This window comes from Mytilus trossulus, chromosome 11 (assembly GCF_036588685.1).
Source record: "Mytilus trossulus isolate FHL-02 chromosome 11, PNRI_Mtr1.1.1.hap1, whole genome shotgun sequence".
Taxonomy (NCBI): Eukaryota; Metazoa; Mollusca; class Bivalvia; order Mytilida; family Mytilidae; genus Mytilus; species Mytilus trossulus.
The window spans coordinates 57,180,100-57,194,268 of record NC_086383.1 but is presented as its reverse complement, the minus strand read 5'-3'; the positions used below and the strand labels follow the sequence as shown (position 1 = coordinate 57,194,268).

Sequence of the window (14,169 nt, the reverse complement as noted above, 5' to 3'; positions counted from 1 at the left end):
TCACGAAATTAAATAGCTGTGAAATGGACTTAAAAGGATAAAACGCGAAAATAAGTTGATTCACAGATGAGTTTTTACCCGAATTTCACAAATCACTGAACATAGAAAATGATTGTGCAAGTGGGGCATCCATGTTCACATTCTTGTTTTATGCTTTAAAAGTGTTGATGCTTTAACAGCTTATTTATAAATTCTCTTAGTCCTGAATCGGATGGAGTATGGTGGGTTTGGTATGTAACTTGCTAAAGTGTTCTGTTGTTATTTTTCAGCTTATCAATGTCCAAGATGGTTTGGAGTATGGTTGGTTTGGTATGCACTTTGCTAATGTGTTCTGTTGTTATTTTTCAGCTTATCAATAAATTCTCTGAGTCCAAGATGGGTAGGAGCATGGTGGGTTGGTTTTTTACTGAGTGGAATTTTAGCTTTAATGATCTCAATACCAATCTGTGGATTTCCTACATCTTTACCAGGTATTTATTGTACTCTTGTGAATAAAATGAGTTACAGAGTATATATCAATCAATGAGGTTGAAGCCAAATGACAGGAACAAGGCTAAACTTGAAATTAGAATTGTTCGGTGTTGCCTTACCTACTAATTTATTATTATAAAAAAAGAAGATGTGGTATGATTGCCAATGAAGCAAATCTCCACCAGAGACCAAATGACACAGAAATTAACAGCTATGTCTTTCAACAATGAACAAAGCCCATACTGCAAAGTGCATACCAATTTGCAACAACATAGTGTATTGCACAAAAGCCAAAAATTAAATATAAATTCAAATCATATAACCAATTTTAAGTTCTTTGAATACAGTTATTCTGTGTCCGAAACCTATTGTGTGTCAAATATTAAATAACAATCCAAATTCAGACCTGTATCCAATTTTGGCCCTAACTGCTCAGCGAAGCAATTTATTATTATTGCAAAAAATGCAAGCAGGGGTATAATCCCAATAATTTATACTCTCATTTTGATTTTTTTTTATATGAATTAAACAGGATACTGTAAATCAGAAATTATTGCGTACATTTATTATTGAGATTTTGTCATTTTTGACCCAAATGGGATATTCAGAAAAATCCTGTTTATTCAGATAAAAATTTCACAATGTTAGTAAATTATTGCGATTATAATCTTGTCGCATTTTTCTTAATAATAAAAACATTGCAACAATTTCTGAATTTACAGCAATGTTCACTCTAACTCTTGATAATTTTTTTCTTGCGTTTAATTTAGGTTCAGAAAACTACAAAGCAGAGAAAGAAAAAGAAGTATATAACAGTAACACCAAAAAAGTTCCCACAACAGAAATAGTCCCTGGTAGTAAAGGGAAGTTACTTCATGTCTGGTCTGCTGTGAGAGTCCTGCTAACAAATCCGACATTTATGTGTCTAAATTTAGCAGCTGCAGCAGAAGGTTTGTATTTTATCAGAAGAACACTCTATTATTTTGTGTAGAGTACCAGTTGTGTGGATTTTATACAGGTACTAGTTTTAAAAAAAAAAAACTCATGAAATAGAAGACCTTAGCAAAAAGAAAACTATATCAATTAATTATGAATAAATTGAGAATGAAGGGGGTTGGGTTAAAGATTATAGCAAACGACAGGGAGTCTAGATTAAACAAACACAAAAATATAGCATTTAAACATAATATGAAACCAAAAGGACAAAGTATAACAATTTAAAAGAGAAATGTATCTGCCTAATTTATGTACAAAATAATGAACAAAAAACAACCACTGAATAACAGGCACATAAATAATTTGAATGTGCCAACTCTCCCCTAACCTTGAGAATGTTGTAACAGCACAACATAAAAAGTATAAAAATCTGTTGAAAAAAGACTTAACTCATTAGATGCAAAGAAATAGAAATAATTCGAAAACACAGTGTGCACATGGACAGTAGTGCAGATTTCATGAAAATTGGCATCCACTAAAAGTACAGTGATACTTTGTCCTAAATGATAGTCATTGTGGTCCATTTGAGTTGACCTTTTTGTGCACATCCTTAACAATATAACAATAATTTGTCTTTTTCAGGTAATATTTTGGCAGGTTTTGCCACATTTACAATAACAATAATTTGTCTTTTTCAGGTAATATTTTGGCAGGTTTTGCCACATTTGCACCCAAGTTTATAGAATACCAGTTTGCTTTACAATCTTCTACAGCAGCTATGTATATAGGTAAGTGTAATAGCATACAATATCTGTTTATGCCTGCTACAGGTGAGGGGGCATTAGTGTTACCCTTGTCTGCACTCACCCATACACAATGCTGTTTACTACATGACACATTTCAAGTTCCATTTGGGTGGTGTCACTTTCACTGTTCTAGAATTATTCCCCTTTATAATGGTATATGCAAGCAGGGGGATAATCTGTGTCCAATGCACACATTCTCCACTTATTTTTCTTAGCACACATATTTTTTTAACCAACCTTATATACTTGTGGTTAGAAAGAGAGGGTGATCTCTGAATGGGGGGGACCAGAAAAACTAAATTTGAATTTGTTGCTACTCTAGTTAACCCTTTTCTCCATAATGACATCTTGAAAACACTCACCCCCATGAAATTGCACAATAGAGCTGAAAAAAGCTTTAATCACCAATTAACCAACCAGGAAAGTATGCAGCATTTAGAAGTGAGAGCAAAAAATGGTTCGGTTGAAGAAAGAATTACTGTAAACCAACAAAATTTCGCATCTTAGGGAGTAGAGAAATAATGATAATATGTTAAACTTCAATCTTTCCTTGTTTAACTACATCAATGAAATTTGAAAATCAAGAAATTAAATCATGCAAAATGGGTAAGTAAGGGCTAAACACAAAATAAAGAAATATTAGTTTACAGTATGAACTAAAGTACGATAGATAGTTTATTTGCTTTATTTTATAATTTATAATCAATAACTCATAAAAAATAGTTTTTGAGTGCTTAAGGTGGTACCCAACACTTTCACTAAAATTAATTTGGCTCGTTTAATTTTCATAACATTTTGTCAAAATATTTACTTTGACACTTTAATAAAAATATAAACATTTCAAAACATTTGAATCAACCGTTTTGTCAGAAAAATTACACTGGTTATATAGCAATTTGACAAACACCAATTGTGATCATTGAGAAGCCTAATATTCCTTTTACAACACAACGTTATTAAAACGTTTAGCTGATTTTACAGAGTTATCTTCCTGTAGTGTTAGGTACCACCTTAAGATAAAATGTTAATTATTTATTTTCAGGTTATGTTGCTGTACCCTGTGGTGGTGGAGGGACTTTTTTAGGAGGATATCTTGTTAAACGATTTAACCTAGGAATTAAAGGAATAATTAGACTGTGTCTTGGTGTGACTTTACCATGTTTTGCTTGTGTGTTAATTTTTTTAATTAATTGTGAAAATGTGCCATTTGCTGGAGTAAATATACCTTACCCAAAAGCACTAAACGGGTGAGTAAATTTAACCTATTTTATGGGTTTTCTTAATATTTCTTTGCAAATCACCAAATTTCAGTATATATACAATACCGGGCAAATAGATGTATTAAATTTTAAAAATTTATGCCCCATTTATGGGCATTCCGTTTTCTGGTCTTTTAATGCCAAATTAAAGATTTTACCCCATTTTCACAGTCCACGGAAAATGATAATGCAGATGGGGCATCCGTGTACTAGGGACACAGTCTTGTTTGAATCATAGTTTTTCTACTGACATTTAGGTCGGGATAATTAGTACCCATGGAATAAATATAGACGACTTTCAAGTTGGTGCGTTTTTCTGTTTATTTCAGAAGTTTAAGTCACAGATTAAGTTGATTATTCAATAACATCATTTACACTGATTGACATAAGCTCAATTCATTCGTAGAAATTCAACTTGAAATTGGTTTCTACTCTCAGAGGTCACTCTCATTTCATTGGTCAATTCAGTTTTCATTTGTCCAATCTTTAAATTCAGAACTAAAATAGGAATAATCATGTAAGAAATATTTATTTAAATAAGTTTTTTTCATTTAAGGTCAACCAGGATGGAGTTTTTAGGAACTTTTACGACAGATTCTTGTAGCGACAACTGCCATTGTTCCACGGAGGATTTTAATCCTGTTTGTGGAGATAATAATGTGGTTTACTACTCACCCTGCTACGCAGGTTGTCAGAATCTAATACCTGACTCCAATCCTCGGGTAAGGAGATAACAATGTGGTTTACTACTCGCCGTGCTACGCAGGTTGTCAGAACTTGATACCTGACTCTAACCCTCAGGGAATCACAAATGTTTCCATCATGTCTGTCTCAATATTGTAGAGACTAGACATCATTGAGATTGGAGCCATCTCTGTGGGGCTTACTCTGTGAAAATGTGTGTTAAAAAAAATAGGTATACCAATTCATGATACAAAAACACTAAACACACATGAAAAAAACCCTGCAAGAAAGTGCTTTTATTGCTGTTTTTCATCTCAAAGTTACACTGCAAGAACGTTCCCCTCACAACACACTTTTGGAATTGCTACTTAGAAGTGCACCATAGACAGAAATAAGCATGGTCAGGCTGCTGATCATTTATAATTTGATCACAAACCAATATGTCAAATGACCATTAACAGGAATTTTAATCTTTATAATTATTAATCATTATGTGTATTAACAGTATTTTGAAAGGATTGTAGAATTTTAAGTGGCCAAATAATGACCTCCATTCTTGTGTATTAAAATCATGTTTGTATTGATTGGTTCTTAATAAAACTTAAAGGCCTAATTTGAATTTGTGACAGTAAAATTTCAGATTGACATCAGCAAGTATCTTAATTGTATGTTTTGATAATAGTATGCATAATTTAAAGATATATATTTTGTTGTTGCAGCAATATGCAAACTGCAGCTGTATATCTACAGAGCCATCTGGTATGCATGCGACAATGGGCAAATGTGGAGCTTCCTGTACTTACTTGCCTATATTTTTGCCTGTCTTTGCCATTGTGATGTTGCTTACTTTTATTGCCAGTATGCCTGCATTGACTGCTACACTAAGGTAAGTAAATAAATCACAAATAGGTAGATATAAGAAGATGCGGTATGAGTGCCAATGATACAACTCTCCATCCAAATTACAATTTATTTGCAACACCAAACAGCAAACTATAAAGACCTCCAAAAATTACTAGTGTTAAACCATTCAAACAGAAAAAAAAAGTTCTAAACTATATAAAAAACAAGAAACACTTATGAACCACATCAACAAACAATTACTACTGAACATCAGAAGAACTGTTTTAAGATTTACAAGTTTTTATAGTGGACTATAAACTATCGGTTTTGCCCAATGTTGAAGGCTGTTCAGTTGCCAGTAATCTCTTACATTAAAGGTCATTTGTTATCTGGTCGATAGTTTTATCTCGAAGGCAATCATACAGTATTTCTTATTTTATCTAGAGTTACTGCTCTTTGTATTTGTAATTCAAGAGTTGTCTTTCTTTGAAATGAATACAATCTGACACTGTTCATAATACTATTTTTGTATTGACACATACTTCATTCTCTAAAGCCTAGTAACACAGGTACAGAGAAGGAAACATATTGATTTAAAATGGATATAGAAGATGAACGTGGTATGAGTGCCAACTCTCCATCCAAGTCACAAATTATAAAAGTAAACCATTATAGGTCAAGGTACAGTCTCCAAAGGGCTCCAAAATTACTAGTTTAAAACCTTTCAAAAAGAAATAAAAACATTCTAATATACTGTATATGAAAAAACAAGAAACAAGAAATACTTGTGAACCACTACAACAAACGACAACTACTGAACATCAGATTTCTGACTTAGGACTGGTGCTAAAAATTGCAGCATATTTAAAAGTTTTAATGATACCAAACCTTTAACCTTATCTGAAACAATAGTTTAATGTACAATGTTTAAGGAAAGTTTGCATATTTGTTTTCAGATGTGTGCCTCAAAAGGAGAGATCATTTGCATTAGGAATACAGTGGATCATAGCAAGATGTCTCGGTAAGATATAATTCACAAAGTAAAACCAACATAGTAGTACATTTGTACAACACTTAACTACTGAGGACTCATAATTATTCAATTATATTATTTAAACACCTCACCCTCACCAGAACACAATTTAATCATTGATCCATCTTTGTCCTTTGTTTAATATGCACATAGACCAAGGTGAGCGACACAGGCTCTTGAGAGCCTCTAGTTAAAATTTCAAAAACTTAACCACAGAGTGAATATTTGTGGAGCCGCAGACAATGGAATGTTGGATCGCAATGCAATATCTCACTTTTTCGTCAAAAATCAGACTCCACAAAAAATTGCCTTATTTCAAATTCAAGTAAAATCCCTAAATTTCGTCTGATTTTGACATGGTTTTCAATAAAGAAGGATAACTTGTGTTTGCAATGTTTTTCAAAAGGAAACATAAAAGAGGTACCTATCTGAAGCATGAATCCCAGTTAACCCGGACACAATAGGGAAAGGGTTAAGGAAGATGAATGGATAAAGAAAAATATATTTGTAAACACTGTCTATCATTTAAATAATTTTGTTGTATTTATTTTTCAGGTTCTATTCCTGGACCGATTTTGTTTGGAAAATTGATAGACATAACATGTAAATTGTGGCAGAACAGTTGTGGCGAAGTAGGTTCCTGTTTTATCTACGACAATCGCTCGATGAGTCACAACATGCTAGCAGTGGCCTTATCTGGCAAATTTTTATCGTCGTTATTTTTCTTTCTAGCATTGATGTTTTATAAGACATCGCCATGTGATGAAAATTCAAATAGCACAACGATAGACAAAACAAAACAAAATGGTTCTACAAATCATAACGGTAACAAGAATTCAGGGGACAAAAGATCGAAAGATGATCCACCAGGGGACAAAAGTATCGAAACGTCATTGAATAAACTTGGCAACGGTGATGTCAAACAAAACGGCAATGGATTAAATCAAAATGGGCAAAACGAATCAACTAATTTTTAAAGGAGGAGTGTAAATTGATATGTAATTGTGAATGGTTTCTTTATCTCTGATAAAGATCTGCTGATTCTACATGATGATGTTTATTATAACAAGATTAGAATTGAAATGTTAGTTTAATTTTATGTTATTTAAAATAAAAGTTTGTCTGCAAGTTTTTTGGGGGGACATATAGATTGATTTTGTATTTGGAAATACTAGAAGTTAAGAATTTTGATTGGGAGGTAGACAATTTTTTTTATTTTTTTTTATTTATTTTTTTAAAGTGCACAAATTGCAATTATACAATAGAAATTATACATTCTCTTGTTTCCAAATCCCAGTATTTCTATTGAATAATTAATAAAAAAAAAAAAATTGGTTGATGGGAGATGGATAAAGGCAGTTTAGATGTTTTTTTAGAGGGGATTTAGGTAGTTGAAAAGATTTTTTGTTAATCAAACAAGTAAGAAGCATGTTTGTAAACTCAGGTTTGTTGAAGTGGATCAAATACAAGGGAGACAATTCAATGTATTCAAATTATTTTTTAAGAAAACGATTTACAAATCAGGAATTTAATACAATTATTATAAAAGCTGTGCCGGGAAACAATCAACATAATAGATGTGCAGTATAAATGATATTAATTTAAATATTATGTACACTTCAAGCCATACACACAGATTATTAGCTTCTAACCATTTTTAATTTTTGTTTAAGTTAGTAAGAATTTGGTGCTGTTTTTACTTGGCCACAACGATTTTCAAAACAATGACTTTGAAAACCAATAGATATGCACTCTTAAACAGATTATTGACCAATATAACACAATTGTAAACTTGTAACCATACCTCAACTGGGTATGTAGAATTGCTTGATTTTGTTACAAAAAAAGATGCTAGAAAAAAGTGGAAGCTAAATAATTTATTGAAGCCTAAAAAAAATGTTTTGTTTCCTGCTCAAACTACATACCTGTAAATTTTTACACATCATACAATGCATTAAACATAACGGACATTTTTACTTAAGCACCATTGAAGTCCAGTCATTTTTATGATTGTTTGGTATTGTCCAGAACCCACCCTACATGAGTCTCCATTAAATATTTTTAACAAGATTTTTACCTACTCATTTTTTGGGGAAGGAAACTCATATTTTTGTTTGGCCTTATGGACTCAAAATGTATTGTATTTATATACATGTACATGTATTTGTCAGTTTGTAAATATTTAAAGTTTGATGTTATTTAAGGCTAAACATACTTACACATTTTTACTTTTTATAATATATAGATTAATATATTTAATATTTTTTAAATCAGAAATATTCTATATAATTTATTTATACATATCATAGTAAAGGCAGCCAGTCCATTATATATAAATCTATTGGACATTAACTTAATCTATGCACTATTCACATGCTCGTAAATAATTAACTGTAAATTCAGAACTAATTGTGTACATTTATTATTTAGATTTGCAATGTTTTTAAATTGATTGATTGATTGTTGTTTGCTTAACGCTGCATTACCACAAAAAGGCTAAATTGTGAAGAGAGCTAATTCGAATATTTTTACAATTTTGAAAGTGGACACATGTGTGCAGGGGTGGATCCAGCCATTTGCCATTTTAAAAAAGAGGGGGTTCCAACTATATGTCCCCATTTAAATGCATTTATCATCCCAAAAAAAGGGGTGTTCCAACCCCCACGAACCCTCCCCCTGGATCCGCCACTGTGTGTGATAAGTTAATGTAATTTCAAACATAATTGCATTCAGATATCATAATGCAAATTTTTAATATTTTGATACTCACCAGACTGCATTATTCAAAATAATTTCTGATTTTACAATATTGAAAAATTAAATTGATTCAAGATGGTATATATATATGTTTTTATTTATTTGATTGGAACATAAGTCAGTTGTGGAGATAATGAAAACGTTTCCTATGATGATTTCAGATATTCTATACAGCATGATTTAATAAATATTTGTGTATGTTAATGCCACGTCTACAATAGTAAAGTATTTTAAGTGATTTTTTGCAAGAATTTGACATTTTCACAGTTCACAGAACATCGGAATACAATATTGCAAGCCGTGCACGATGTTGAATGAACACATTGTTTTTTATCTGTTGCTAAAAATTAATCACTGTAATAATTAAACTGCTGTTTTTGTGTAAGTCAATGATTAGAATTGAATTTATTTTTTGTTTGCAAAAATTGAGCGTTGAATATATTATTTTTAAGGCATAATATAAACCTAAAGACAACCAACCATTTTGGTAATGTAACAAAGAGAGATTTATTTTATCTATTTAAATAATTTGTTAATTTTACAAATGTTGAAATAAAATAATTTATTTTGGTGACTAAAATGATTTTTATTTATCAGTACAAAATGTAATATCATATGCGTTAACATTTTTATAGCACAGTTATTTTATTTGTCACAACTTGGACGATTTTGTACCTCCATCTAATGGAGAGTCACCTGATGTTTGCCAATTTGCCCTTTCATAATCTAAAGGATTATGGGTAATTTCATTGTTCGTAATCCAAAATGAATATAACGTCATGACATTGGTAGAATTTTCATTGTTTAGGACATTTTTAACCATTCACAACATTTTGGTGTACATTTTGGAAATTTTACCCATAATGCATTAGATTCTGAAACGGCAAATTGACACTTATATTATTCAGATTTCATTTGCATCAATCTTGAATGTTTACTTATATACTATTCAATATAATTGGCAAAAGTTGTCTCCCTTAGAAAACTTAGTTTAGGGAGGTTTCTGTCCCAATTGTATAAATATAATTGGCCATTTATTCATAGCATAATCAGTTTCATTAATTCACTGAGGATGAATTTCATCATTGATTGCATTGTCATAGGCAGCTATTAGATGTGCATTTTTGAATGAATTAAATTTATTGAATTGTCAGTTTTAATTTTTTATGTGCTTTATGTTTGTCAATCACTCTAAATTTTTCTTTAAAGGTCTTATTATTAAATGAAATAAAAACCAAAGTGTTTCTACTATGAATTTTTGAGATTTTCCTTTGGGATGATAAACCACCCAAATTAACGTGTTTTTTTTTTTTTATCTTGTTTACAACCATTTATTTATTTGAAAATAAATGGGCGTTTTAGCCAAAAAAATTGCAAAGGCCATTTTTAAGAGGTCATTGCTGTCATACTATAATTTAATTTGATTGTAAGGTTCATTTATCTATCTGGCATGGTCATACAGCCTTGACCTCATTTTTTAGCTCCAGCATGTCATGATATGTGTAAGGATTTGTTGTTGAAAGTAATCTAGACAGCAATTTTGGCCATAAAATCTCCATCTTCAAAAAAAATTACTGGTTTCAATGATTAAATAGGAGGGTAGGAATGTCCTTACCATCAGGCGTCGCACTGTCTTTTTTGGCTACTCCTCAATTCAAATTGGTATACAGTTTACCGTCATTCATCAAAATATCCTTTATCGATTTTTCAAAGGTCTCAAATAATTATCGTTTCCATCATTTTTGGAAAAAGATTTAACATCATTCGTCAAAATCGGTCAATTTTTTTATAATCTTTAAGAAAGTGTATATTTAATCATCATGCACCAAAAATAACCGTTAACATCATTTGGCAAGATTTTTTAACATTATTCATCCATTATGACCATCATATAGATTGCCACCGGCAGAATTTCATAATCTATTAAAAGTTGTAAATTAATTTTCCTTTTTTTAGTTACCATATTAGATTGCCAATGTCAGAATTTCATAATCTTTTAAAGTTATCATTTAATTTTCCATCTTCTAGTGATCATGTTTGTTTGTACATGCATTTGCTATGTTTTTCTATTTTGTGTTTGTCATGGAGTTGAAAACTCAACACAGTTGTAACTTGTGGTAACTAGAACTAAGCTGATACTTTAAGATCAAAGATCCTATATTTACAGCACGGTGTTTTTTGTAAGATTTGGAAAATGACTACAGACTTGTCTAAATATGCTATTTAGTTATTTTACTTGTCTCTCATTATTGAAACCTATAAAAAAAAAAGAATTCAAACTGAAGAATTTCAGAGATGTTACCAACAGTTTTATATTACACCAGTTTTAAATAATTCATTTAACATTTAATTATGTGAATTTACATTAAAAAATTTTTTTTTTGTTAAATTACATATGTTTTTACCTTGGAGTTAGACCTGGGTTTCAGTTAAACTGAAACCCAGGTCTAACTCTAAACTGAAAACATATGTAATTTAACACAAACATTTTTTTTTAATATAAAACTGAGTTTGGACAGGTATCAGATGGAAAAAAATGCTAGCTCTGGTTACCACAAGTCAAAATTATATGCCAAAATATTGATTGTAAATTAAAGTGTTGTGCGAAAGGTGCAATCATATTGTTTATATTTATTCATGCAGAGATTTTGTCAAATACTCTATATTTATCAAAGATTTGTTGTTATAGTTTAATTAATATTAAATTTATAGTATTTTGCTAATTATGTGGGTTTTTTTAAGAAAAATATTTGTCATGAGAAAATGAATTTTCCATAGAGCTTTTGATAATTTTATCATGCAGTTAGCAAACATTTTGAAAATAGATCTAAGAATATGTGGTATGAGTGCCAATAAGACAACTTTATCCAAGTCACAATTTGTCAAAGTAAAATTGGGAATGTATCAAAGAGACAACAACCCGACCATAGAAAAAACAACAGCAGAAGGTCGCCAACAGGTCTTCAATGTAACGAGAAATTCTCGCACCCAGAGGCGTTCTTCAGCTGGCCCCTAAACAAATATATACTAGTTCAGTGATAATGAACGCCATACTAATTTCCAAATTGTACACAAGAAACTAAAATAAAAATAATACAAGACTAACAAAGACCAGAGGCTCCTGACTTGGGACAGGCGCAAAAATGCGGCGGGGTTAAACATGTTTATGAGATCTCAACCCTCCCCCTATACCTCTAGTCAATGTAGAAAAGTAAACGCATATTAATATGTACATTTAAAATTCAATTCAAGAGAAGTCTGAGTCTGATGTCAGAAGATGTAACCAAAGAAAATAAACAAAATGACAATTATACATAAATAACAACAGACTACTAGCAGTTAACTGACATGCCAGCTCCAGACTTCAATTCAACTGATTGAAAGATTATGATTTCTTCATATGAATATCAGGCACAATCCTTCCCGTTAGGGGTTTAGTATCATACCATCATAACATATATGAGAAGAACATAACCTGTGTCATGCCAACAACTGTTTTTTTAATAAATGTGTTTAGTTTTTTTAATAAATGTGTTTAGTACCAATATAGGTTTGCTCACACCAAACAGCAAGCTATAAAGAGTCCAAAAAAGTTACTAATGTATAACTACCCAGGTAGCACAAAAACATTGTATTGATATTTTTAGAATATATTGCAAAATGTCACCAAAATATCATTCAAAAACATGTTTTTGACGTGATTTGTCTGGCTGTACTCATGTGAATAGCATATTTTCTGAAAATATTTGTTCTGAATGTTTAAAGAGCATAATTCTTAAATATCTTGATTTTATATTGAAATAACATAATTTTGATATTATTCAGTGTCAATTGAAAATATCCAGACAACATCTTTCAAACATCTGGACAAAATATTCTTCTAATGTCTTAGACTAGGATATGTTTTATTGATGTCTTCCAAATGTTTTGTTTAATTACTGTCTGTCAACCTTATTCCTCATTTATTAAAAAGTTGATGCACTATATCAAAAGATTATAAGTCATTTCATAACTTCTACTGATAAAATTTATACTGGTTAAATTCAGTAGATCAACCACTGAAAATTGGAGAGTAAACAGTTTCACTCGTGTCAATGATGGGTTGATATGCACAGAACATGATAAAAATGAAAATATATACAAATTGTATTTGTTGTTTTGGGCTGGTTTTAAATATTTTTTGTTTGCATAAAATTATTCAATCATTTAGGTAAATACATTTAAATGACTACACAGATTTTAAAATGTTAGATAAAGAGAAGGAAGAGCACATTTTTTTGTTAGAACATTAGAATAATATAATTTTCAAGTATGTGGTATAAAGGGGGAGATAAGTACCTAATACGTTGGCATGTTGTTGGCACAATGTTGGCTTATATTTCTTTATTGGCATGAAATATCAATGATGTTTTTTTATAAACACTGTTTAAAAAACTTTGAATTAGGCAAAATACAAAGAATTTTCTTGTTCTAGGCATAGATTATCGTAGTCCTATCTGGCATGACTTTATCATTTTGATTTTTTACTGCTCTTCAAACACAATTGTTATTCGCTAGATAGTTTTTCATTTGACTTGATTTGAATTTTCATCTAAGTTAGATTAGAATATCAATGTTAAGACTTTTCTATCAAAAATGAGGAGACATTGATTTCATGTTAATCCGATTAAAAAATTATATAAAAAATATATCCTTTTTCATATCAAACATCATGGACTTCAAACAAATATCACTAATTACAAACATAAGAAAAACATTTGTCGTACATCTTACAAATATCAATTAAAAATATTATGTAAAAATGTTTATAAAATATTTCTTTTTTCATAGTCAAATATGTGCTTTATTCAAATATCACTGACAAACATTTGGAGAACATTTCTAGCATACATCTTACAAATATCTATTAAACATATTATCTTAAAACATTTATGAAACAGTCTTTAACTAATATTTTCTAAATAAAATCGAAAAAATATATTGTTATGATGTTATTGAAATATTCATTAGATATTACCATTTTTATATTTTTGATTAGGACAAGAAAAGTATATTGATGTTACATCAAAAAGATATTTTATTATACATCAAACCTATGCTTTACATAGATGTAAATCAAAAATGTTTTATAAATATTTCTTTTACACATCTAAAAAATATATATATTAAATGTTATATAAAAATGTCCATCAGATATTGATTGAATATTGCAAAGAAATATCTCCTCTATATACAATTGTTCTCTTTTATAAAACTGTCTATTTAACGTTTTCAAAACATCAGCAAAGAATATTTATTATTCATTACAAAAAAATATTTACAAAAAATGTTTTTATATTAGCAATCAAACATTGGGATAAAATATTATTGTTAAAATATC

At 30.2% G+C, this 14,169-nt stretch overlaps 1 protein-coding gene across 1 annotated transcript in view; it reads left to right on the top strand.

The window, feature by feature from the left end:
* LOC134691341 (solute carrier organic anion transporter family member 4A1-like) overlaps positions 1-9,012 on the top strand; it is a 40,286-nt gene extending 31,274 nt beyond the window's left edge. Inside the window, exons 4-11 of the mRNA XM_063551813.1 lie at positions 349-470; positions 1,242-1,421; positions 2,106-2,195; positions 3,256-3,460; positions 4,029-4,194; positions 4,876-5,042; positions 5,956-6,020; positions 6,588-9,012. Of these exons, the coding sequence (XP_063407883.1) occupies positions 349-470; positions 1,242-1,421; positions 2,106-2,195; positions 3,256-3,460; positions 4,029-4,194; positions 4,876-5,042; positions 5,956-6,020; positions 6,588-7,009 (1,417 nt within the window). The 3' untranslated portion in view covers positions 7,010-9,012. The remainder of the gene's footprint in view (positions 1-348; positions 471-1,241; positions 1,422-2,105; positions 2,196-3,255; positions 3,461-4,028; positions 4,195-4,875; positions 5,043-5,955; positions 6,021-6,587) is intronic.
* Positions 9,013-14,169: the final 5,157 nt, after the last annotated feature.